The sequence below is a fragment of the Dromiciops gliroides genome, chromosome 1, assembly GCF_019393635.1.
Source record: "Dromiciops gliroides isolate mDroGli1 chromosome 1, mDroGli1.pri, whole genome shotgun sequence".
In the NCBI taxonomy this organism is placed as follows: domain Eukaryota; kingdom Metazoa; phylum Chordata; class Mammalia; order Microbiotheria; family Microbiotheriidae; genus Dromiciops; species Dromiciops gliroides.
In genome coordinates, this window is record NC_057861.1 from 504864866 (window position 1) to 504889338 (window position 24473).

Below are 24473 nucleotides of genomic sequence, written 5' to 3' on the forward strand. Positions count from 1 at the left end.
AGTGGGCTGTGACAGGACCTGTGTACTGTGGCATTTCCTACAGAGGAGCCCCGTCCCCCATCTTGGATCCTGGATTCTCTTCCTCAATGCCCTTTTCACCTGCTAGACATACCCCTGCCTTGCTCAAGGGGTTCTGGTGACACATAGGAGTCCGTCATGCCTCACACCTACCTACCTACCTGAAGTGGATTAGAGGACCAGGCTGCTGCCTCTGTCCCCCCGACCCCCCGTTTGAATAGTCATTTTTTTTTCTTGTACCCCCGGAGGTGGCCCTGTTGGAAGTTGGCCTCTTCGATCTTTCATTTTGTCCAGAAGCACAAATCTGACCTAGTGACAGGTTATCTTATCTAACCCCCAGCTCCCAGTCCCATCCCTTGGAAGGGAGTTATTCAGTGACCATGAGAACCTTTTTTTCCTCCCCATGACTTATCTAAGTGGCTGATGTCTCCTTGGGGAAACTAGGCCAAGAACAGTGGTGGTAGGCACCTAGCTTTTCAGAGAGGAAAGAATCGTGCAGCCCCTTGGAAGTAAGCAAAATTGCTATCAGGCCTGGAGGACTTTGGCGGGGGGAGAGGGGAGGGGTCTCAGGTCCCTGTGTGTCACGGGTAATGCCTTAGTTTCAAGGAGAGACTGAGAGGCGAGGGCCCCACTGTTAGCCTGCAATCCCCACCTCTTCCCAGGCCAGCCAAAACGGGAGCAATTGCTTGGGTACAGCGTAGGACGTGTATCACAAGGCAGCCTCTCCCAATCCAATGTCTGTAACCACTCAGCCTGGGCCAAGCCTCAGTCAACAAAGCCACTTTAAGGGGGGTTGGGGAGGAGTTTGAGGCCCCGAGTTCAGCCTAGGGTGAGTCTCCGGCCAGGAATGCTGGAGCCTTTGCGTATAGGATTTTGTTCTTTTTTTTTTTTTTTAAAAACAGCCAAGGTTGCCTCGTTGGGACTTGGACAAAAAGATTTCTAAAGTTATTTTGGTATTCTTGCTCCTGGATGGTTCCTGCTGTGAGTGTGTGTATAAGTGTGTCTGAGCCCCTCCAATTGACCAGGCCCCCATTTTATGTCCTGGGGGGGTTGGGGAGAAGTGGTGGTAGGGGGCTTCTCTTGTAGAATGTATCTTTTTTTTGTGGGGGGAGTCTTTTTGTTAAGATTAATTAGCATTGTTTTAGGTATTAAAAATACTGGTTTTTAATATTGAAAATAAAGCATTTAGTATCTTAAAGGGCCACTGCATCTGTTTCTGGCTGTGGACAGCCTGACACAGCTCCTTGCCTGCCTTGGTTCTAATAGCAGATCAGGCCCTCAGATGTAGGATCTCAGCAGTCTAGCTTGTAGACTTGGGAAGCCAAGATGACGGGGTTCAGACTTCACCTTTAACCCTGACAAGCTGGGAGTTGGCTGCATGTTGCATGACTGAATGCCAACAGGTGTGGGTATGAGCAACAAAGTCACTGATCCACAGGACTGCTCTTGCCTGGCCCAAACAAGAGGCCATACGCTATTCCTGTCCGGAAACTGCATTTGCAGCTTGCTGGAGGCCAGTTTCCTTCCTCTAGAGCCGGCCAACACCTGCTTCACTGCCTTATTCAGTTCTCAGAGATAGTTCCCAGGGACTCAGATCTTTTCCCTAGAAGGGCATGCATGGGGTAGCAAAGAGGACAGGAAAGTCCCCGGGAAATCACGAGTGGGTAGGAAAAGCCCCATCAGCACATACTACTCCCTCCTTCACCCCCCAATCACTTCTCCATGTGTCTGCACTAGGAGTGCCAGGACCGATTTTTATTCCAACAATACAATACACCAGGTGCTGCTGGGACTGATGAGAAGGGGCAGTGAGTCCAGAGTGAGGGGGTGCTAGGCAAGGGAAAGGAGTTGGAGGAGGTGCAGGGCTGGATAACTTAAGGTCAGAAAACCCTAATGAGTCATAGATGCAGAGGAAGCACAACTCCCATCTTTGGCAGCTCAGTGCTGTCCCCTTCTGCCCATGAGACAGACCTCCACATACCATACTCCCTCCCTGAACTCCTGAGATCCTCCCGGGCAGAGTGAGACACCTGCTTTGGCCATAGAACAGCTTAAGAAAAAGGGGTGCAGGCAGACAGAGCCTAGAAGCCTGCGAGGAAAGGGTGAGAATGAAGAAAGCCATCCTCCCCAAATGTGAGGGCCACCTGCAACAAGGGCTCCTAAAGGACCCTGGGACCCCACTTCTCACAGGTAGGAAGTCCTTTTAAAGCTTGTGGTGGTGCTAGCAGCCTTGAGCCAGGGGCAAGAAGAGCCTGGGCTAGTCCTCCGTCCCGGGCTAGGCAGGGGGCTTCCGGTAGGTACTCCAGGCATGGAAGCATCGGGTGAAGGGGTGTTGTTCGTTACCCTTGCGGACCAGACGGAGCTTTCGAGGATGCTCTGGGTCCTTGGACCTCATGTGTTGGATATAAACCTGCCCGTGGGGAAGAGAGGAGACAAACCAGAGGTTAGAGAAAGGATAGCCTCGATCCCATTAGATTTAGAGCTGTCAGGGACCTCAGGTGATCCAGTCCGGCCTCTTCATTTTAGAGACAGATTGTCCATTTTCTATATCGAGGTCCAGAGAGCTTAACCCCTCAGGTTAGCTTTCCACTAAAAGGGATCAACACAATAACCGTAGTCATCCCTAAGCTTGTGGGCCCAAGGAGAGAGGAAGTGGAAGGGAGGCCAGCTCAAACCAATAAACAGAGGGGCTCAGCTCAGGTTCTAATCCCAGCCCTGCCACTGACATGCTATGTGAGCTTGGACAAGTAACTGGTTTTCCTAAGGCTATGGTTTCCTTCTGTGTATAATGAGGGGGGCTTAGTCACTGAGATCAGGGATTCTTAATCTAAAATATAACTGGTTTCCTTTGTAAATCCTATGTATTTTATGCCTTTACAAATATTCTTCTTTTTTGGGGGGGGGAGGGTGAGACAATTGGGGTTAAGTGACTTGCCCAGGGTCACACAGCTAGTAAGTGTCAAGGGTCTGAGGCCAGATTTGAACTCAGGTCTGGTGCTCTATCCATTGCACCACCTAGCTTCATGACACAGAAATGTGAAGAAGCCCTTGTCTAGATGAGCTGGGCCAGCAGAGGACGCTTTAGCTACAGGGATGGTCTGCACTCACCTGACAGGCCTTCAGGCTCAGCTTGATCTCCACCTGGCTTGTCTGGGTTCCCACCCACATGTAAACCTGCAAGGTGGAGTCAAGAAGGAAAGACAACTGAAGTCATACACCCTGGCGGGAGCATCCTGACAATAAAAAGAAAGAACTGGTGCCAAGAAGAGGCCACAAGGCAAGCAGGATTGTCTGGGTGCCACTCCCAAGTCAATCCCTGACGTGCCAGTGTGACCATGAGAGAGATTCTCTAGTCCTCAGTTTTCTCTACCATGAAATGGGAAGAACGATTCCCACCCTGGTGAGGACTGAGGAAGACGGGAGCCACTGCTGTGGGAGGCACTAACACCAATCCCGCCAGGCTTGGGGCTGTGCCCACAGTAGAGTCAGAAACTCTTCTTATGAAGGGGTCGGAACCAGCAGCATAAGGGAGTCAGGATGGAGGGAAGAACTCACCTCCCGACCATTGTCCAGCAGCATGATATCATCATCAGCCAAGTCATCCTGGCAGAAGTCAGAACACTTTTCTGACACTGAGAAGTAACCTTTCTCATTGGAACACCTGCGCCAGAGAGGGAAGGAAAAGCACCAGAGGGGGGGAGTTGAGGAGGTTCCCGAGTTGGGCTGAGTGGCCCCTGTGAAAGTGGTGAGGAAGCCTGGGGGCAGGGGGTTTCCATGGAATAAAATGGGTTAAGCCCAAAAAGGAAAGAATTAGGGAGATTGAGGTCAGGGAAGCTGGGGCTCACCTGAAGAGTCGAGCATACTTCATATAGTCGGCATCTTCATCATAGGGTTTCTGAGCTCCGATGCCCACCCAGAAGAAATTTTCTGGCTCTTCTCCCTCATTAATCACCTGTTGAGAGAAAGGGGAGCAAAGGGTGCTGGGGTGAAGGTGGAAGTTAGGCAAGGACAGTTTCAGCTAGAGAAGCTAACCACTGCAGTAAAACTTCTTTATCTGAGGCAAGATTTGAACCTAGGTTTTCCATACTTGGTTCCAAGCCCTGTGTTCTATTCATTACACAACACTGCCTTCTCCTACCCCAGGGTCTGCTCCAAGGGGGTGACTGATCACATCCATAGCACCTTAAGGTGTGCAAAGCACTTTACAAGCCACCCATTTCACAGATGAAAAAACTGAGGCAGGCAGCGATTAAGTGACTTTGCCTAGGATCGCACAGCAAGTAAGTGTCTGAGGATGGATTTGAACTTGAGTCTTCTTGACTTTGGGGCCAGCAGCCACAGCAATGGGAAGCGGTGCTTTTCTCAACCTGTTTATCTCCCTTTATGCTCTTCAAAGTTACTGACAAGTCCTCAAAGAGTTTTTACTGATGTGGGTTATAGCTATTGATGTTTACCATACTGGAAATTAGAATGTCTTATTATGAGAACAGTTTTGACTTCATGAACCCCCAGAAGGGGTCTAGGGGATTCCTGAAAGGTCCCCAGACCAAACTTTGAGAACTGCCACTCTTGGGTAGGTAACAGTCTTGGGTGTGGAAGTGACCAAACCTCAGTCCCCACACAGATTTCAAGGGATTCCACGAACCCCTTTCCATGCGAAAAAAAATTACATCTTTATTTTCACTAACCTTTAACTGAAATTGAGTTATTTCCTTTCAGTTATGGACATAGGCAACAAATCATAGCTGTATTAGCAGGACCTGTCTCACAAACATTTTCATATCATGTGACAATGGTTACAGATACCTTGAACTATAGTTTATGCTCTCACTGCTTCAAAATTACCCTAGTAATTACAGCATTAGGCTGCATGAGATATGTTTTTCTGTTTGCAGACTGTCATAGGGGTCCCATGACCCAAAGGTTAAAAGCCACACCCGGGGAGCAGCTAGGTGGCACAGTGGATAAAGCACTGGCACTGGGTTCAGGAGGAACTGAGTTCAAATTTGGCCTCAAACACTTGACACTTACTAGCTGTGTGACACTGGGCAAGTCACTTAACCCTCATTGCCCCCCCCCAAAAGAATATATTCATATGTAAAAAAAAAGTGGGGTACAAAAAGCCACACCCTGGAGATAAGATAATTAATGATCCCTCTTCCACCCCTGAGGTCAGGGTCAGGCCAGAGGGGAATCCCACCCAGGCCCTTACCTGCTTGCTGTATGAGTCATTGAACATGTGGTTCATGATGTCCTCAGCTAACTTGGCCTCATCAGGGTCAGCCGCCCGTCCTACCCACGTGTACACGATGCCTTGATTGTCTGTGCTCTCAAAGGGGACCTAAGGGCCAGGACAGGGAAGGAGTGCTCATCCGCCCAGAGTACGCCCATCTCCTTCCCCAACCTCATGGGGCACCCCCACACCAGGCCGTGCCCGGGCTATGGAGGTGTGCAGGAGGCCCAGGCTCTCCCTGCCCTTGCCTAGACACGGTCTCTCACCTTGAGAATGAAGCAGAATTCGGAGTTGAGTAAGCTGGAGTCTGTGTTGATCTGAATACATCTGTAGAATGGCCGGGCCAAGGTGGGGACAGAGGTAAGCAGGGAGACAGGCCCACTCCACTGTCTGCCAGTCCCCACCCAGCAAGCCCTGGGGCAGCCCTAGCAGGCCCTAAAAGCACCTCCCCACAGTCCCTAGGTCTCTTGTGAGGTCATTAGGACGTTCAGATTCTTACACCCATACGTGACACAGGGATGGGCAAATACAGACACATGACCTAGGCCCCGGGGAAAGTGGACCTATGGCTTCTGGGGAAGGGAGGAGAAAGGGAGAGTGCCAGGTACCGGGTGCAGAGGGCGCTGCCATTGGTGCGAATGTGGTAAAGGCTGGGTTGCTGAGCATTCTCTGGGGCTTTTCTCTTCCCCTTGTGGATAATGAACTTTCTTTTGAAGTGGGACAGGAACTTGGGGTTCTCCTGCTGCTGAGTCATTCGGACTACCTGCAAGAGAGGGAGGGAAGGAGGAGAGAAGAAAGAGGCTGACGAATCTGCCCTGCCAGGGAGCAGCCGGATGGAGCCCAGACGCTCTCAGCGCCTCACGAGCCTCCCTGGGGCGACGGTTGTGTGGGAGTGATCTCTAGTGGCAATCTGGGCCAGACACAAATTACTCAAGACAAACACAAGAAAGGTCCCTGACCCTATTCCCCTCTCGAGGCTATAGTGGGGAGCGGGAGTCCATGTGGCCTCACCTCCAGTTTGCCTGGGAAAAGGCTCTCAAACTTCTTCTGCAAGCTGAAGGTGAAGGTGAGCCAGCCCATGTTGGAGGCCTCCCTGCCCTGCCAGAAGTAGACTACACACTGGAAGTCCTCCTCGGGCTGCTTCTCCTCGGCCACCGCAGCCTCCTCCTCCTCCTCCTCCTCCTCTGCTTCCCCCTCCCCCTCGGTGGTCCCAGGGGCCGCTTTCTTCTTCTTTTCCTCTTCTTCATATTCCACAGGGACCCAGTACCTGGGAGAGGGAGAGGGGAAGCAGAGATGGGCTCCCTTCTCCAAGGTAGGAGACCCAGGGGAGAGATGCTGGGAGCCCCTATCCTCCAGAAGGACCCAAGGACCCAAACTCTGTCCATCTCGTGCCCCACAGCGGTGGGCTGAGGAAGAAGATGAGGCTGGTAAGAGAGGGGGAGTCATACCTGCAGAGGAAGACATAACAGTCCTGGGTGTGGAAGTGACCAAACTCCTCCTCAGGCAGGCGGGCAAACTTCTTGCCTTCGAGGACAAAGCCCTCCATGCCATCCAAGTCCTCATTCCACTCTTCCGTGAGCTGTTCTGCCTGCCAAGCCACTCTGCCATCAGGGCTGAGCCTTTGCGTGGATGCCCCCCCCGCCCCCCCCCACTCCCGTCGGAGCTGCCCTCCCAGTCATTCGCATCCCTCTCCCTTCTGGTCCCCCCAGCACCTCAGCCAAAGCCATGGGTGGCTGGCGTGGAAGAAATAGAGCTGTCAGATCTGCCTTCATCTGGTCCTTCTTCTCCGCGTCCTTCTTCACCTTGCCAGCCAACCCGTCGCTTTGCACCACTGACTCAGCATTTCGGGTGTAATCCACTTTCAGCACATCATCCCAGTTCTTAAACTTGGCCTTAAAAACCTGGTGGGTTTTTCAATGTATGAAGAGTTATGCTGACTTTCCCGCCCTGTACAAAATACTGTTTGGTATATGGGGAGGTTCTTGGGAAGGAGGGAAACTTGGGATGATATGGTGCCGTAAGAAACAACATATATTGGGCAGCTAGATGGTGCAGTGGATAGAGCACCGGCCCTGGAATCAGGAGTACCTGAGTTCAAATCTGGCCTCAGACACTTGACACTTACTAGCTGTGTGACCCTGGGCAAGTCACTTAACCCCAATTGCCTCACTAAAAAAAAAAAAAAAGAAACAACATATATCAACAAAAATTTTGACAGCTAATTGGGGTTTTTTTTTGCGGGGTAGGGGGCTGTTAAAAGGTTGGGGCAGCAAGATGAAGGGTGAAGGAAGGGAATAGAAATGTTGGTCTGTCTTGGACTTAGCTGGCTTAGTAGTTACAGCTATGGACTTGGAGTTCAAAAGGTCTGAGCTTAAATCCTGCCTCAGATACTTATTAGCTGTGTGACCATGGGCAAGTCATTTAATGTCTGTAAACCTCAGCGTTTTCATCTTTAAAAGGGGGTAACTAGGGGGCAGCTAGATGGTGCAGTGGATAGAGCACCAGCCCTGGAGTCAGGAGTACCTGAGTTCAAATCTGGCCTCAGACACTTAACACTTACTAGCTGTGTGACCCTGGGCAAGTCACTTAACCCCAATTGCCTCACCAAAAAAAAAAAAAAAAAGGGGGGGGTAACTAGGGGGCAGCTATGTGGCACAGTGGATAAAGCACTGGCCTTGGATTCAGGAGGACCTGAGTTCAAATCCAGCCTCAGACACTTGACACTTACTAGCTGTGTGACCCTGGGCAAGTCACTTAACCCTCATTGCCCCACAAAAAAACAAGGGGGGGGTAACTAACAGTTGTCAAAGAACAAATGAGGTTAACATGTAAAGGTGATTTGTGAACCTTAAAGCATTAGATAACTGCTAGCAGCTGTTAACTGGTACTGATCTGGGATTTTAAAGTTTATTTACAAAATATGTCATCTTTGATTTTCACAACTCTACCCAACCACAGATAGGCGGAATGACTTGCCCATGATTTTGTTGCTGTTCTTCAGTCACATATGACTCTTGGTAACCCCGTGGACTATACTGTCCATGGGATATTCTTGACAAAGATACTAGAATGGTTTGCTATTTCCTTGTCCAGTGGCTTAAGGAAAACAGATTAAGTGATTTGCCCAGGGTCACCCAGCTAGTGTCTGAGGCCAGATCTGAACTCAGGTTTTCCTAACTCCTGGCTCAGCTCGCTATCCACTGAGCCACCTAGCTGCCCATGGTTACAGAGCCAGCAAATACACAAGGAAGATAAAGTTAGAATAAAGCTTTAGAGAGGCAAAGGACCTCAGAGATCAACTAGACTAAGCCCTTCATTTCACAAATAAGGAAAGTGAGGCTAACAGTGATTTAAGTGACTTGTCCTAGTTGACACAGGGGCAGAGCTGGAATTTGAACACAAGTCCCCTGACTCTAAGGTCATCTTACTTCCCACCAAACCACAGCAGCCTTATGTGATGGGGGCTGGGCCAAGTGGACCAGTCCAGGGAAACAAGTCAGGGTTGAACGAGATGAAAGTCCAGGGGGTGGAGTCAAGTCCAGAAGCTACTGGGGACCCACCTGACACTCTGTGCCCTCAAGGTTGCGGCTGACCATGGCGTGCCGGGGCCGGTGCAGCATGCTACAGAGCTCCTGGCCCAGTTTGAGGGCAGCAGCCCGTACGAGGCGTGGGGACTTGCGGCCAACCCAGATGAACACATCTGACCAGCAGTCCAGAATGTACACGGACTTGGTATCCAGAAGGCTCTGCAGCTGGATTGTCAAACACAGGGGAGGAAGGGTAGGAGAGACCTCATGAGCTCTGTCGTGGTAGATCCCCTCCCTCCAGACACTGGCACCCCAATTTTCACCAGGGGCTAAGTAGACGAAGCTCTTCCCGCCCAAACATGAGTTAGAGCCCAGGTTTCCAGTGAGTCCCTCCAAGCTACCAGACCCAGGACTTTCTTAACTTGGCTGATACTCCCATTATGGCCAGAGAGCGCTGGGCCCCGCCCTCCCATGGCTCCGCACCGGCCTTAAAGATCTTGGGAATCTCCCCGGGCTCAGACGCCACACATACCAGCCTCATCTCAGGCATCAGCTCCACTTTTGGCCGCTTCTTGTGTTCCACCGAGAGCTTGTAGTTGATTTGGGGCAGTTCCAGGTAACCCAATCCCAGGCCCACCTAAGCCAAAGGTGGGGAAGGGGAGGGTTAGAATGCAACAAGGCGGGCAGCTAGGTGGTTCAGTAGATAGAGCACCGGCCCTGGATTCAGGAGGACCTGAGTTCAAATATGGCCTCAGACACTTTACACTTACTAGCTGTGTGACCTTAGGCAAGTCACTTAACCCCAACTGCCACACCAAAAAAAAAAAAAAAAAAAAAGAATGCAACAAGGCCTTCTGCATCTCCCGTCACCAAGGCTTTCAATTCTTCCTTCCCACAATTCCTCTGAACCATCCAAGGGGGAATGAAGACAATACCCCCAGTGCAGAGCTCTGGCCTTTGTCGTCACCTACCTCCCATCTCTCCCCCTCCCATCCATCCTATACACACAGCCAGAGAGGCACAGACCTCATGGTGTGGTTGAGTACCAAAGCACACAGGGCAGAGAATTCTGAGATGGAAGGTCTAGGCCCCTCACTGCATCAATTGCCACTCCCTGACACACGTCCTGGACTCCAACCAAGCGGTCTTACACAGCTGCTCACGCCCCGGCCTCTGCATTTGTGTCCACATTGTTCCCACCTCCTGGGTTATACCCTCCCTCCAACACCTCCCCAATCCTAGCCCCCCTTCTTTGATCAACCCCAGGCCCCAGGGAGCAATCCCTTCTCTGGTCCCGCTGTTCCCTGGAAGCTTTTGGGGGGTATCTCTCCAGCTTCCTTAAAGAGACAGCAAACTCTCTGAGGGCAGGGATACTCACACCCAAGGTCAGCACAGACCTGGTAACTGACAAGAGTTAGGTTCTTGTAGAAGGCCTGACGCCCAGGGCCTCACCTTGTAGAGTTTGGGCCTGGCAGGACGGAAGTCATCGGGGACGTGCTTTGTAATCTCCTGGGGCTCCCCACCCAGCACCTCCCAAAACTCGGGGACCTCCTGGCCATGTGACAACAGTGTGATCTCCGCTTTACCCTTCCGCTCATTCTTGTTGATCTTCTCTGCAAATAACCTAGTGGGTGAGGAAGAGGACAGAACTTTTAAAAAGTAAGGCAATCTGTCTTGGAGAAGAAAAGACTGAGAGAAGGTGGGTGGTTGTTCAGTCATGTCTGATTCTTTGTGACTCTATTTGGAGTTTTCTTGGCAAAGATACTGAAGTGGTCTGCCATCTTCTCCAGCTCATTTTACAGATGAGGAAACTGAAGCAGAGTTAAGTGACATGCCCAGGGTCACACAGCTAGTAAGTGTCTAGGGCTAGATTTGAACTCAGCTCTTCTTAACTCCAGGCCCAGCACTCTATCCACTGTGACATCTGCCCCTACCTGATTACTGGGACTTCAGAATAAAATTCCCAAATTCTGTAACTTGACAATTCTATGCTCCATGTTTTTTTCTCAGTCTGATGAAGCCTATAGACTCCTCAGAATAATGTTTTTTAAATGCATATGAGGGGCAGCTAGGTGGCGCAGTGGATAGAGCACCGGCCCTAGAGTCAGGAGTACCTGAGTTCAAATCCGGCCTCAGAAACTTAACACTTACTAGCTGTGTGAACCTGGGCAAGTCACTTAACCCCAACTGCCTCACTAAAAAAAAAAAAAAATTAAAAAAAATGCATATGAGATAAAATATATCAGAAACATACAATGGAAACTAATTTTACTGATATGCAGTTATCAAAATGGAGGTGGCTGGGTGATTCAGTGGATAGAGTTCTGGGTCTAGAGTCAGAAAGATCCAAGTTCAAATCGGATCTCAGCCACTTACTAGCTGTGTGACTGTAAGCAAGTCACTTAACCTCTGTTTGTCTTAATCCAGGCCTTCTTACGTGACCCTGGGCATACAGGTATACAGAATAGGTATACATAACCTTTTACTGTTGCCAAATTTTTCATGACCCCCCGCATTCCGGGACATGACCCCATTTGGAGTCGCAACCCACAGTTTAAGAAGCATTGTCTTGATCCACTGGGGAAGGAAACGGCAAACCACTCCAGTATTTTTGCCAAGAGAACATCACGGAAATTATGGTCTACAGGATCATGAAGAGTCAGACACGACTGAATGACTGAACAACAAAATTATCAAAATATTAAAAGTTCCAAGGTCACAGACTCCCTAAAATCTATCCAAGGCTTCCAGATTAAGAACTTAACAAATACTAATAGATTCTTTTAAGGAAAAACCCAACTTCTGTGCAGTGAGGACAGAAGGAAAAAAAGAAGGCATCCAGGCCTGCTCAGGAAATAGTTCTGGGGTGCTGGCCAACAGGGTCAAGGAAAGTAGAAAAGGGAGAGAGTGGAAGAACAACAAAATACAGGTGAAGCTGGAGTGAGGCTGGCTGACCAGCACCCCAGCTCTGCTGCTAATGGGGAAGGTGGGGGGGGGGGGGCTACCGCACCTGGCTTTGGTGGTACCACTCAGTGTGGCTTGGGCCCCTCTCCAAATGTAGATGTCCAGCCCATGGTCCAGGAGGAAGACAAACCTGGAAGGAAAAGAGATGATCACCCATCACCTCCCCATTTCCCTCTACCCACTCCTAGCCCAGATTAAATGCACTAGGAAAGGAAAGTCCAGTGATTTAGGCAATAGGTATGGTCTAATAGCTCCATCTCTGGGGTCTCCTGGGAAACTCTGCTAAACCCCATATCTGGGAACTCAGAGAACTCACCGAGGATCCAGGGAAGCAGCCTTAAGGGGCACAGGCTCCAGTTTGATGTTCTTCTTCCCAAAGACTCGGTATAGCCTGTAGGACTCAAGGGTGGGAGAAAGCTCAGCTAGGACCCCATGTGGTTAAATCCCCCACCAGGCAAGCCCAGCGGCGCCACCTCTCTGCTCCGCCTCCATCTCCCCCTCACCTGGTGACATAATGTGTGTCTTCAACGGTATAGAAGCCACTGGCTGTGCCCCCCTCGATGTATGAGATGTCATGATCAAACACCTGTGGGAAGGGAAATATTTACTGCCCTAAGCCCTGCAGCTGAGGCCCACTTGGGTACTCAATCCTAGGGGAGGTATGAGGGACACGATGAAGAAGGGATATGGATGTGTGTGTATATGTGTATGTGTGTATGCATGCACGTGTATACATGGATGAGTGTTTCATGAACCAAGACAAATGAGTGTTTTTCATGAACAAGGGCCAAGTGTATGTACCAAAACATGAATGTGCTTTAATATATATAGGCTTGGGGCAGCTAGGTGGTACAGTGGATAAAGCACCTGCCCTGGATTCAGGAGGACCTGAGTTCAAATCCAGCCTCAGACACTTGACACTTACTAGCTGTGTGACCCTGGGCAAGTCACTTAACCCTCATTGCCTGGCTTTAAAAAAAAAAAGAAAAAATATATATATAGGCTTATCGGAGATGGGCCTAGGGACAGTGATGGTGGTGGGTAGGGGGAGAGGGAAGGTGCGCTAGCAGCTTTCTCTTCCCGGGGCCATGACATACCTGGAGGAACTCCTCACTCTCATCACCCATCTCCTCCCGGATGGTTCGGCACTCGGCACCCAAGTAGTTCCGAAGGTTGACTGCATGGATGGCTGAGCAAGCTTTCTTGTCCAAGGTGGACTCCCCACCAATCCAGTAGTAGATCTCCCAGTTCAAGGAGCCGCTCTCATCCAGGTATGTCTAGAGATGGGACAGAGACGGAGGTGGGCCCTTAGTCACACTGGGAGCTAGGCTAGGCTTCACACCTATCCATGTGCCATCTTCCTCTCCTAGTCCCCTCCCATCCCTCAAGTAGAACACCTTAATGAACCATCCCAGGGATCATGTACATGTGTCTTCTCCATCTTCCCCATCAGCCTAGGTATTTAATAAAAGCAGAGATCAGATGTCCTGGGACTCGATGCCCCTTCTTGTAAGATATTAGCAAGCTGAATCTCTTTCCCTAGGTAGCCCCCTCCTCCCACCTCCAGGCTGACTCCCCAGCCCATTTCGAGAATAGCCATCCATCACTCTCTCCTAGACCCTTCCACACGTTTGCTTTATAATTCTCTTCCCCTGGAGGACATCCAGCTTCCCCCCCACTACTGCTTCAAGTCCCTCCTGTCTCTTGCCCTCTCTCTACCCTTGCCACACCCACAGGTGCCAACCACACCAACCTTTAACACAATGTAGCAGTCGGCCTCATAGAACCTGCCATGCAAAGCTTCGTCCACCATGGTGGGCACAAAGTTCTCTATCTGCCAGATGGTGAGGCCTGGCAGCTGGCCCACATCTTCCGTGAAGAACTCCGAATAGTCCAGAGGCGGCTTCTCTAAGCCCTGATCCCAGCGTTTGGCTTTGGTGTCGGCCATTTTCACATCCGCATTCTCCTGGGGATTGGGGGGGGGGGGGGTGGAGAAAGTTAGGGAAAGACCTCTACCCGGCTGAAATATGTGGGTCAGGGCTGGGCCTCGGGGCCACCTGGCCTCCCTGGATGCTGTCTGGGTAGAAGTTAAGAGGCAATGAAGTCCAGGGATGCACTCCTAGCCCCTTCTCCTCTCTCCCATCTTCTCTCAGTCTAGATCTTTCATTTAACCTTCATCAGTCAGTCAACAAGCATTTAAGACTAAGTGCTAAGTGCCAGGATACAAAGAAAGGCAAAAGCATAGTTCCTAGGGGCAGCTAGGTGGCATAGTAGATAGAGCACTGGCCCTGGAGTCAGGAAGACCTTAGTTCAAATCCAGCCTCAGATACTTGAAACTTAATTAGCTGTGTGACCTTGGGCAAATCACTTAACCCCAATTGCCTCACTAAAAAAAAAAGAAAAAAGCATGGTTCCTACCCTCAGAGAGCTGACATTCTTTTTTTTTTGGGGGGGTGAGACAATTGGGGTTAAGTGACTTGCCCAAAGTCACACAGCTAATTAAGTGTCAAGTATCTGAGGTCGGATTTGAACTCTGGTCCTCCTGACTCCAGGGCCAGTGCTTTATCCACTACACCACCTAGCTGCCCCAAGAGCTGACATTCTAAAGGAGAGAACAAGCGAATGATGAGAGAATGGGAGTAACCTCAGAGGGAAGGCACAGGGCACATTCATGTCTTCTTTCACATGAATCTCTCTCTTCTCCCAGGACAATCCTAGGTCAGTCTTCCTTTGTTAAAGAGGAAGATGCTTCACAGAAATCTAATTGGAGAGACCTCACAGGCCATCACGGCCCAGCAGAAAGAAAACCAGATTGGGAGGTTTAAATCCCAGAGCTACCTGGGTGACTTTGGACACAACCCCTCTGGACCTTGGTTTCTTCATCTGTAAAAGGAAAGGGTTTGGGGGCAGCTAGATGGCGCAGTGGATAGAGCACCAGCCCTGGATTCAGGAGGACCTGAGTTCAAATCTGACCTCAGACACTTGACACTTACTAGCTGTGTGACCCTGGGAAGTCACTTAACCCTCATTGTCTTGCCCCCCCCCACCCCCCATCACATTCGGCCTGCAAAAAAATTTAAAAATTATTAAAAATCACATTCAGTTCTGTATCATTTTGAGCCTTATGTGAGGGCCTTGTCTCTTCAACCAGGCTGTGAGATTCAGAGGGCAAGTGCTGCCTTCTCCTGTATTCTTTACACTGCCTACAGATGCTCAGTAAAGACTTTTGGTTGGCTGAGCTGCCCAGAGATTTCCAAGGCTAGGAACATGGGGAAGTTAAACTGTACGACTGGTCAAACCTAATAGAACACTGCATAAGTGGGGGCTGGGGGAGGAGATGTGCTAGGGAAAGGTTTCATATTTGTGTACAAACACCTGGGTCTAGGGATTGAATGCTCAGAGACCCCTAAGAACTATGGGACTGGGTGAGGCCCAACGTTCCCTTACATGAAAAGGCTAGATACCCTCTTCTTAACCTATGGAGAACATTCTTTTTCTGCCTAAGAGATTCCTTTAGCTCTGTCCCTGTTTCTAGGAAAGGGACTGTGATACACACCCCACCCTCTGAAAGTGAGCCACTCCATCCAAGCAAGGCTCTGATGTTCTAAGTCCCAGGGGATGAAAGGGACACCTGTCTGTGCTGGGCTCACACTTGACCCAGACTGGCTTCCCTGCTGCTCCCTGGGCATGACATTTCATCTCTCGCCTTTGGGCTTTTGCATGGGCTGTCCCCTGTGCTTGGAATTTTTGTTGTTCAGTTGGTTTTCAGTCGTGACCAACTCTCCGTGACCCCATTTGGGGTCTTGGCAGAAATAATGGAGTGGTTTTGCCAATTCCTTCTCCAGCTCATTTTACAGATGAGGAACTGAGGCAAGCAGGGTAAAGTGACTTGCTCGGGGTCACACAGCTAATAAGTGTCCAGATTAGAACTCAGGAAGATGAGTCTTTCTAGTTCCAAGCACAGTGCTCTATCCACTATGCTACCCCACTACCAAGTCATGGCTGAAATGCAAGGCTCGGTTCAGGAAGCATCCTAAAGGCCTCTTCTGATTCCCCTGTACATTAGTGATCCCCTACCCTTGCAATTATGTTGCATTTTTTCTTTTGTATATACTATGTATTTACTACATCTGTGAAGATGTTGCATTTCCCCAAAAGAATGATGCTCCCTAAGGCCAGGGTCTCTTTTGTCTTTGTATCTCTGGCATTCAGCACAATGCGTGGCACACAATAAATACACAACAAAGAGCTAATAAACTTATTGATAGTCACACATTCAAACCTGCATACCCCAGAAATAAAAGTTCCTTATGTCCCATGTGACCCTGGGTCTTCTCCCTTATGATGTCTGTGAGTCAGAGGGCAGGGAAAGAAGGCTGGGATGGGGCCAGTTTGGGATGGAATGATTTTTTCCTACCTCCATTTTTTTGTTCTTCTCCTGAGCCACTTCTGACATTCCCTTCAGCACCTGCTTTGCTTGGTCATCCTGGGCTGAATCTTTACGCCGGCGAAGGCGCATCTTTCGGGCCAATGGGTCCTTGGGACCATTCCCTGAGGGGCAGATGAGAAGCACAATGAAGAATGAAGGAAATTATGAGGCTGGCTAACATGACAGAAAAGGAAAATGACAGATGCTGGAGGGGATGTGGAAAAATAGGTACACTAATGTATTGTTGGTGGAGTTGTGAAGTGGTCCAACCGTTTTGGAGAACAATTTGGAAGTAAGGCCAAAGGGCTATAAAACTGCATACCCTTTGAGCCAGCAATACCATTACTGGGTCTGTATCCCAAAGAGACCAAAGAAAAGGGAAAAGACTCATATGTACAAAAATATTTATAGCAGCTCTTTTTGTGGTGGCAAAGAATTGGAAATTGAAGGGATGCCAACAGTTGAGGAATGGCTGAACAAATTGTGGTATATGATTGTGATGGAATACTATTGTGTTATAAAAAAAAATGACAAGCAGGATAGTTTCTGAAAAACCTTGGAAGACATAAGTTGATGCAAAGTGAAGTGAGAAGAACCAGGAGAACATTGTAAATAGTAACAACAATATTCTAAGATGAACAACTATGAAAAACTACTACTCTGATCAAGACAATGATCCGAGACAATTCCGAAGGACTCATGTTGAAAAACGCTGTCCACCTCCAGAAAGAGAACTAATGAAGTCTGAGTGCAGATGGAAACATGCTTTTTTCCACTTTTTTTTCTTTCTTTTTCAACATACATACTATGGAAATATTTTGCATGATTTCACATGTATAACTGAGATCAAATTGCTTGCCTTCTCAATGGGCAGGGGAAGGGCGAGGAGGGAGAGAATCTGGAACTTAAAATTTTTTAAAATTAATGTTAAAAAAAAGATGAAGGGAATGATACTCAATTCCTGACAGAGGTAATGGGATTAAGATGCACAATGAGCCAGACATTTTTGGACATGGTCAATATAAAATATTTTGCTTGACTCTATAGATTCTTTTTTTTTTTCCTATAGATTCTTTTACAAGGGTTGTTTTTGTTTGGCATGAAGCCAAAAGAGGAAAAAATGCTTGTTAATTGAAAAATTAGAATTAGAGAAAAATTGGAGAAGGAATATGACTTTAGCCCCGTCCTACCCCTCTCAAGACTACTTCTGTGAGGGAAACTTGCCAATTCAGACCATACTAAACAGGGTATCCCAATAACCTCATGACAGAAAAGTGATGTAATATGAACAAATGGGACACACATTTTTGAATGTGACCAGTGTGGGTATTTATTTTGCTTGATTAGACTTGTATGTTACAAGTGTTCTGAATTTCTTTCTTTCTTTCTTTTATCTGAGGGTGGGATGAAGTGGGAGATCTGAGGGGAAAAGCTTAAAATTTTAAAAATCCTTATCTATGAATCCATCTCTCTTCTAGGGTTAGAAGGCAGATTAAACACATTAGGATTTGGGTATCAAGTTTAAACTGACTGGGGCAGCTAGGTGGCACAGTGGATAGAGCACCGGCCCTGGAGTCAGGAGGACCTGAGTTCAAATCCGGCCTCAGACCCTTGACACTTACTAGCTGTGTGACCCTGGGCAAGTCACTGAACCCCAATTGCCTCACAAAAAAACCAAAATAAAACACACAGAAAGGGTTAAACTGACTGCTCTATCAATCCTTGGTGAGGAAAGGAAGAGGAGAGGGGATATCCTTGTCCTCTCCCATATCTCATCCCAATACAAGGCCCATTGACCCACCTGCACCAGCAGCGGCCACAGTAGCTGGGGAAGCGCCTGCCAGGCGCAGTTGGTTCTGCAGTGAGAAGTCAATATTGTACCATTCAGAGGAATGGTCTACTGGCTTAGGGGGCATCACCAAGTTGGGATTCTCTCGCACATCCAGGACCTGATGGAGAGGACCAGAAGAGATGAGAATAATATCAATAATATTGTCTAGCATTTATATGGGACTTTAAAGTTTACAATGCATTTTACAAATGTTATTACATTTTATCCTCACAACAACCCTGGAAGGTTATTATTCTCATTTTACAGATGAAGAAAGTGAGGCAAACAGAGGTCAAGTGACTTGCCTAGGGTCACACAATTATTAAATGTATGAAGCTGGATCTAGACTCTAGTCTTTCTGACTCTAGGTCCAGCGCTTTATCCACTGAACCACCTAGCTACTTCGAAGCATGTCTTGAACTTTTTTCAAAAGTGGTTGGGGGGCAGCTAGGTGGCGCAGTGGATAGAGCACCGGCCCTGGAGTCAGGAGTACCTGAGTTCAAATCTGGCCTCAGACACTTAACACTTACTAGCTGTATGACCCTGGGCAAGTCACTTAACCCCAATTGCCTCACTAAAAAAAAAAGTGGTTGGGGGGCAGCTAGATGGTACAGTGGATAAGCACCGGCCCTGGATTCAGGAGTACCTGAGTTCAAATCCCGCCTCAGACACTTACTAGCCCAGTGACCCTGGGCAAGTCACTTAACTCCAATTGCCTCACCAAAAAAAAAAAAAAGTGGTTGGGGTAGGGTAAGGGGCAGGAATTCATCTGTAATTTCATCCATGCAGGGAGCAACCCATGAAAGAATACTGATGCAGGTAGGCAACGTATCTCTAACTTACAGTTTTAGAGAATGGGTTAAGTGATGTGCCCAGGGTTACAGTCAAAGGCAAAACTACCCACCACTCAAACCCGAACCTTTTCACTCCAAATCCAGTATTAAAACAGGCATTAGGCCTTTGCTTTCACTCCTCCCCGGCTCCGTGACCAACAGAGACCGTTGCTTACTTCTGACCCTGCCAAGCTCATGTCCAGGACTTACCTCTACTTCCGTCAGGAAGTGGATGGCCTCAGGCAGGGTCACCAGGCGGTTCTTGTTCAGGATCAGCTTTCTTAATTTGGTGCATCTGTGGGGACCAAGCAGGGCTGACCTCAGAACTAGGACCCAAGACTCATGGCTCCTAGGTACCCCAGAACAGGGGCTCTGAGTCAGCTGGGTTGTCTCTAGTCATATGAAGCATCTCCTAAGGCAGCCATTCTTAACCACCCCCAACGGGTCCATGGATAGATTTCAAGAGGTCTTGTGAACTTGGAGAGGGAAAAGATTAAATCTTTTTGATGTTGAATCACTTTTCAGTCGTGTCCAACTCTGTTTGCCATTTTCTTCTCCAGATCATTTGGCAGATGAAGAAACTGAGGCAAACAGGGTAAAGTGATTTGCCCAGGGTTAAAGAGATAGTAAGGTGTCTGAAGCCAGATTTGAACTCAAGAAAATTAGTCTTTCTGACTCCAGGTCTGGCACTCTATCCACTGTGCCACTTAACTGTCCCCCAAAATATTAAGTTCTTCTTCTTGTTGAGGCAAACAGGGTAAAGTGACTTGCCTAGGGTCACAAAGCTAGTGAATGTCTAACATCAGGTCATTCTGATTCCAGGTCCAGCCCTCTATCTACTGTGACCCCCTGAAATGCAATTCAGCATTTCCTTCAATTATTGGAAAACATTATACTGAGAAGGGGCCCACAGGCTTCAACAATCAATCAATAAACATTTATTATGTGCCTACTACGTGCTAGGCACTGTGCTATGTGCTGGGGATACAAATGAACAAAGAAAGACAGTTCCTGCCCTCAGAAAGCTTCTAATCTAATCTAAATTAGCAGTGCATCAGACTGTCAAAATCCACGAATTTTATGACACAAAAAATTAAGAATCTCTATTACAATGAATCCTTGGGCAGGGGACACAGAAACCTAATCTCCATTCCCCCCGCCCAATCAAAGAGTCAGGGCCATTTGTTTAAGGACGCCAGCAGTTCTCATTCCAGTGTGACACCATCCCTTCACCACCAACCTTTCCCCCAATCTTCCCTTTCAGGGAGAAAAAAATTGGTTTCTCTTTTGTCTAATGTTAATATATTCTATTGGTTTGGTGGCTTAACTTAGTTTAACATATGGTGGGTCTGGTGGCAAGATGTTCTGGCTATTAAAAACATAAACAAACACAAATCTCTGTTTTAAAACACTGTGTTCAATCACCCAAAAAAGCTGTGTGAGTTAATAATAGGGGCAGCTGGGTGGCGCAGTGGATAGAATGCTAGGCCTAAAGACACAAAGATGTATCTTTCTGAGTTCAAATTTGGCCTCAGATACTTACTAGCTATATTAACCCTTTTTTGCCTCATTTCCTTATCTGTAAAATGAGCTGGAGAAGGAAGTGGCAGACCACTCCAGTATCTCTGCCAAGAAAATATCAAATGGGATCACAAAGAGTTAGAGAAGTCTTTGAAAAGACTGAAAAATGACTGAACATGAGTTAATAACAACCAGGTAGGGCAGATGCAGTTTGGATTCTTTTATTAATGATGAAACCTGTACAGCAGAGGTAGGGAGCCTGATGGCTACCAGATTAAAATGTAATTGGGAAATGTTTAACAAAAATAAGTAAAAATACAATACAACACAGAGAATGTTAATTGTGGTTTTCTAACTCAATATGCAGTCTATAAGGGAGTCCTTTCTGTTCAAGTTTGACACCACTGCTATATAGAACCCAGCTGCTCTGAAAGAAAAAAGTGAGACTGGGTAAACTTAAAAATTATTTATTATCAGTAAATTGGGGTGGGGGTAGGGGAGAGACCGGAGATTCCACTGATCTAGGGCAAGGGTTCTTAACTTGGGGTTAGTGAACTTTAAAAAAAATATATTTTTTGGATGCCTCGATTTCAATATAATTGGCTTCCTATGTAATTTTCTTTTACACATTTAAAAACAATAATTTGAAAAGGGGTACAAAAATAAAATAAATGTTTGTTGCTGAAAAAAAAATGATGGCATTTGTGAGCAAAAAAAAAAGGGGGGGGGGTCCCAAAGGCTTCACCAAACTGCCAGGAGGGTCAACGACACCAAAGAGGTTAAGAATTCCTGCTCTAGGGAAATCCTACAGAGGAACCTCTTCTCCCACCCAGTAAGACAGGTAAGTGCCTTGTCTAGTTAGAATTTAGGAGTCTCAGCTGCAAGGTTAATTTCTAGTTAAGAGACTTGTCCAGCATCACACAGCAAATATAAGTCAGGATTGAGGCCAGCGGTCTAACTGTTTGCCTTGATATCATTCCTTATAATAAAACCTTTTTTTTTTTTTTTACTAATAACATTGATGAAGCCACTTTGTAGCTGTATAAAGCTTATCCAGTTTCCAAAGAGCTTTCATTTTGTGATTTTCACAAAATCCCTGTGAGCCACTTGGGATGATCTGTCCCACCATAGAGATGAGAAAATGAAATCTCAGAGATTTTAAGGGATTTTGCCCAGGTCACATGACTAGTAAGTGGCAGTGGTGACTCTCTGGAATAGCCCACGGTACCAAGTACACATGGAATATTAAACTGGAGTAGGCCTCTGATTTCACTGGAATGAGGGATTCCCTATCGGGAAACTCTCTCTACCAATGCAATTTGGTACTTTCTTTATAACTTATAGTTTTGGAGAGTTGCCTTAGGGGCACTCACTGAGAAGACAATGACTAGACCTGAGTCACAGAGTCTGTATGTGTCAGAAATGGGACCTGAATCCAGGTCTTCCTGGCTCTACGGTCAGTTCTCCATTTACTATGCCATACTGCTTCCTTACTCCTGCTCCTACTAGAAGGAACTGAATAGCCATCTTAGGCCATTCCTTAACCATTCAACCCTTTAACCAAGATGGAAATATCAGATGCCCAACCCATGCAGCAAAGAAGGCCCATCCCTAAATCCGTCATGAGATCTGCAGGATCAGAGCTTGGGGAGCAAATCCCAAGGTCAATAGCGTGGCAAGGATTTGACCAAACCAAGGGGCTCTCAATATTTCCAGGAGTACATGAACTTAGAGGAGGAACACAATTACATCCTTATTCAACATAATTGGTTTCCTTTTTTTTTTCCCCCCCAGGGCAATGAGGGTTAAGTGATTTGCCCAGGGTCACACAGCTAGTAAGTGTCAAGTGTCTGAAGGTGGATTTGAACTCAAGTCCTCCTGAATCTAAGGCCAGTACTTTATCCACTGTGCCACCTAGCTGCCCCAGTTGGTTTCCTTTTTATGTTATTCTATGTACAGCTAGGTGAATCCTGAGAAGTGTTCCCATGCATCTGAATCTACACCATCAGAAGTCCAGAATTATGTAAAATATGGTCAATGGTTCCAGCCCAATGGAAATATGCTGTGCAAATTCAAAGATCACTTCCCAGGATTCATCATCTGCCACCAACTGAGTCCTAGCCATGTTCAAAAATGTTGATTCTGAGAAGGGGTCCACAGGTTTAAAAAGTCTGCAGAAAGGGTCCATAACGCAAAATAAAATTTAAGAAGAATCCCTGCAAGGGTCACAAGCTCAATGATGTTAGAAATTGTTTTTTTGGGGGGCAGCTAGGTGGTGCAATAGATAAAGCACCAGTCCTAGATTCAGGAGTACCTGAGTTCAAATCCGGCCTCAGACACTTGACACTTATTAGCTGTGTGACCCTGGGCAAGTCACTTAACCCTCATTGCCCTGCAAGAAAGAAAGAAAGAAAGAAAGAGAAAAGAAAAAAAGATTTTCTTTTTAACCATTAGCCTCAATATCCCCAAAGGAAAAAAAGATAAAAAGAAATGGAAAGGAGGACAGCTAGGTGGCGCAGTGGATAGAGCACTGGCCCTGGAGTCATGAGTACCTGAGTTCAAATCCAGCCTCAGACACTTAACACTTACTAGCTGTGTGACCCTGGGCAAGTCACTTAACCCCAACTGCCTCACAAAAAAAAAAAAAAAAAAGGAAGGGCAGCTAGGTGGCGCAGTGGATAAAGCACTGGCCCCTGGATTTAGGAGTACCTGAGTTCAAATCCGGCCTCAGACACTTGACACTTACTAGCTGTGTGATCCTGGGCAAGTCACTTAACCCTCATTGCCCCACTAAGAAATAAAAAATAAAATAAAATAAAAGAAATGGAATTAGATTAGAGCAGGAAGAACATAGGTTAGACTTAAGTCTATCTCAAGGCTTGAGACATTGGGATGAGCATCCCAGGCTGGTTATGAACTCTCCTTCCCTTAGGCCTGGTGGTTTCTCAGCTGAGCTTTTTAGGAGGGAAAGGGGGTTGGGGAGGAGGGATTCTAACACTTTTCCTCCCCCAGGCCCTTATCCCAGCCTCCTACCTGCAAAGGCTCTCAGGAATGAGTTCCAGGTTGTTGTTGGCCGCCATGAACTCCTCCAGGTTGGCCAGCTTGCCAATACTGGAGGGGATGCCGTCAAAATCCACCTTGTTGGAGTTCAGGTATAACTTTTTCAGCTTAGTCAGCTTGCAGATGGCAGACTAGAGACCAAAAGCTGCGTCAGGGCCAGGCTTGTGGTCCACTGGGACCATACCACCCCCCTCTACCCTCCACCCCACAAAAATCTCTTTCCATCTCATGGAAATCTTCCTTGTGGGAGGTGGATAATCTATGTTTCTCCCATCCTTCCTCTACTTCTTTCTCCCCAAGGACCACAGCCCCAAGTTATCATTATCCCCATCCCCACTGACTACACAGCACCATCTGCATTCCACTTCCCAAGGCCACGGCCCCCATCCTTTTCCACCCCGCCCCCTCCCCACAAGGTCCTGGCTGAAGCCTCAGTCAGTGATACATGGGCCACTCACTGGGAGAGAGGTGAGCTGGTTTCGAGACAGATTCAGCGTCTCCACCTGTACCCACTGGTCGATGCAGAGGGACAACTCAGAGATCTGGTTGCTACTCAGGTTGAGGCGGCGGAGGTTGGGGAGTGTGTACAGGCACTCGGGCACCCAGGTCAGGTCATTGCAGGACAGGTCCACATCTGTTTGGGAGGGTGACAGCACTAAGAATCTGGGGACTAGGGGCAGCTAGGTGGATAAAGCACTGGCCCTGGATTCAGGAGTTCCTGAATTCAAATCCGGCCTCAGACACTTGACATTTACTGGCTCTGTGACCTTGGGCAAGTCACTTAACCCCCATTGCCCCGCAAAAAACCCAAAAAAAACAAAAAAACAAACAAGAATCTGGGGACTAAAGGCCAGACTAGACCAGAAGAGACCCAGAGCTCTAGTCCAACAGCCTGGGGCTTTCTTGAATGCTACCGCTCACCATGAATCCAACACCAATAAACCTCTCCCCTGGCACAGGACACACAGGAGGAAGGAGACTTCGGGACAGTGAAGAATGTAAGAGGAAGAGATCTCTGGAAGCCTGTTTCCCCAGTGACCTCCCCAGGCCAACGGGT

The 24473-nt window shown here is 47.8% G+C and overlaps 1 protein-coding gene across 1 annotated transcript in view; it reads right to left on the minus strand.

Moving 5' to 3' along the window:
• Positions 1 to 1758: 1758 nt before the first annotated feature.
• The window catches only part of FLII (FLII actin remodeling protein), a 31008-nt gene continuing 8293 nt past the window's right edge, over positions 1759 to 24473 (minus strand). The window contains exons 7-29 of the mRNA XM_043978135.1: positions 23875 to 24050; positions 23390 to 23547; positions 19046 to 19130; positions 17973 to 18120; positions 16160 to 16293; positions 13496 to 13708; positions 12840 to 13019; positions 12246 to 12328; positions 12059 to 12133; positions 11789 to 11872; positions 10231 to 10402; positions 9311 to 9415; positions 8812 to 9003; positions 6964 to 7152; positions 6700 to 6839; positions 6263 to 6518; positions 5860 to 6014; positions 5518 to 5578; positions 5231 to 5359; positions 3864 to 3970; positions 3574 to 3679; positions 3127 to 3192; positions 1759 to 2428 (exon numbers count right to left, since the gene is read on the minus strand). Coding sequence (XP_043834070.1) covers positions 2294 to 2428; positions 3127 to 3192; positions 3574 to 3679; positions 3864 to 3970; positions 5231 to 5359; positions 5518 to 5578; positions 5860 to 6014; positions 6263 to 6518; positions 6700 to 6839; positions 6964 to 7152; positions 8812 to 9003; positions 9311 to 9415; positions 10231 to 10402; positions 11789 to 11872; positions 12059 to 12133; positions 12246 to 12328; positions 12840 to 13019; positions 13496 to 13708; positions 16160 to 16293; positions 17973 to 18120; positions 19046 to 19130; positions 23390 to 23547; positions 23875 to 24050 — 3149 coding nt within the window. The 3' untranslated portion in view covers positions 1759 to 2293. The remainder of the gene's footprint in view (positions 2429 to 3126; positions 3193 to 3573; positions 3680 to 3863; positions 3971 to 5230; positions 5360 to 5517; positions 5579 to 5859; positions 6015 to 6262; positions 6519 to 6699; positions 6840 to 6963; positions 7153 to 8811; positions 9004 to 9310; positions 9416 to 10230; positions 10403 to 11788; positions 11873 to 12058; positions 12134 to 12245; positions 12329 to 12839; positions 13020 to 13495; positions 13709 to 16159; positions 16294 to 17972; positions 18121 to 19045; positions 19131 to 23389; positions 23548 to 23874; positions 24051 to 24473) is intronic.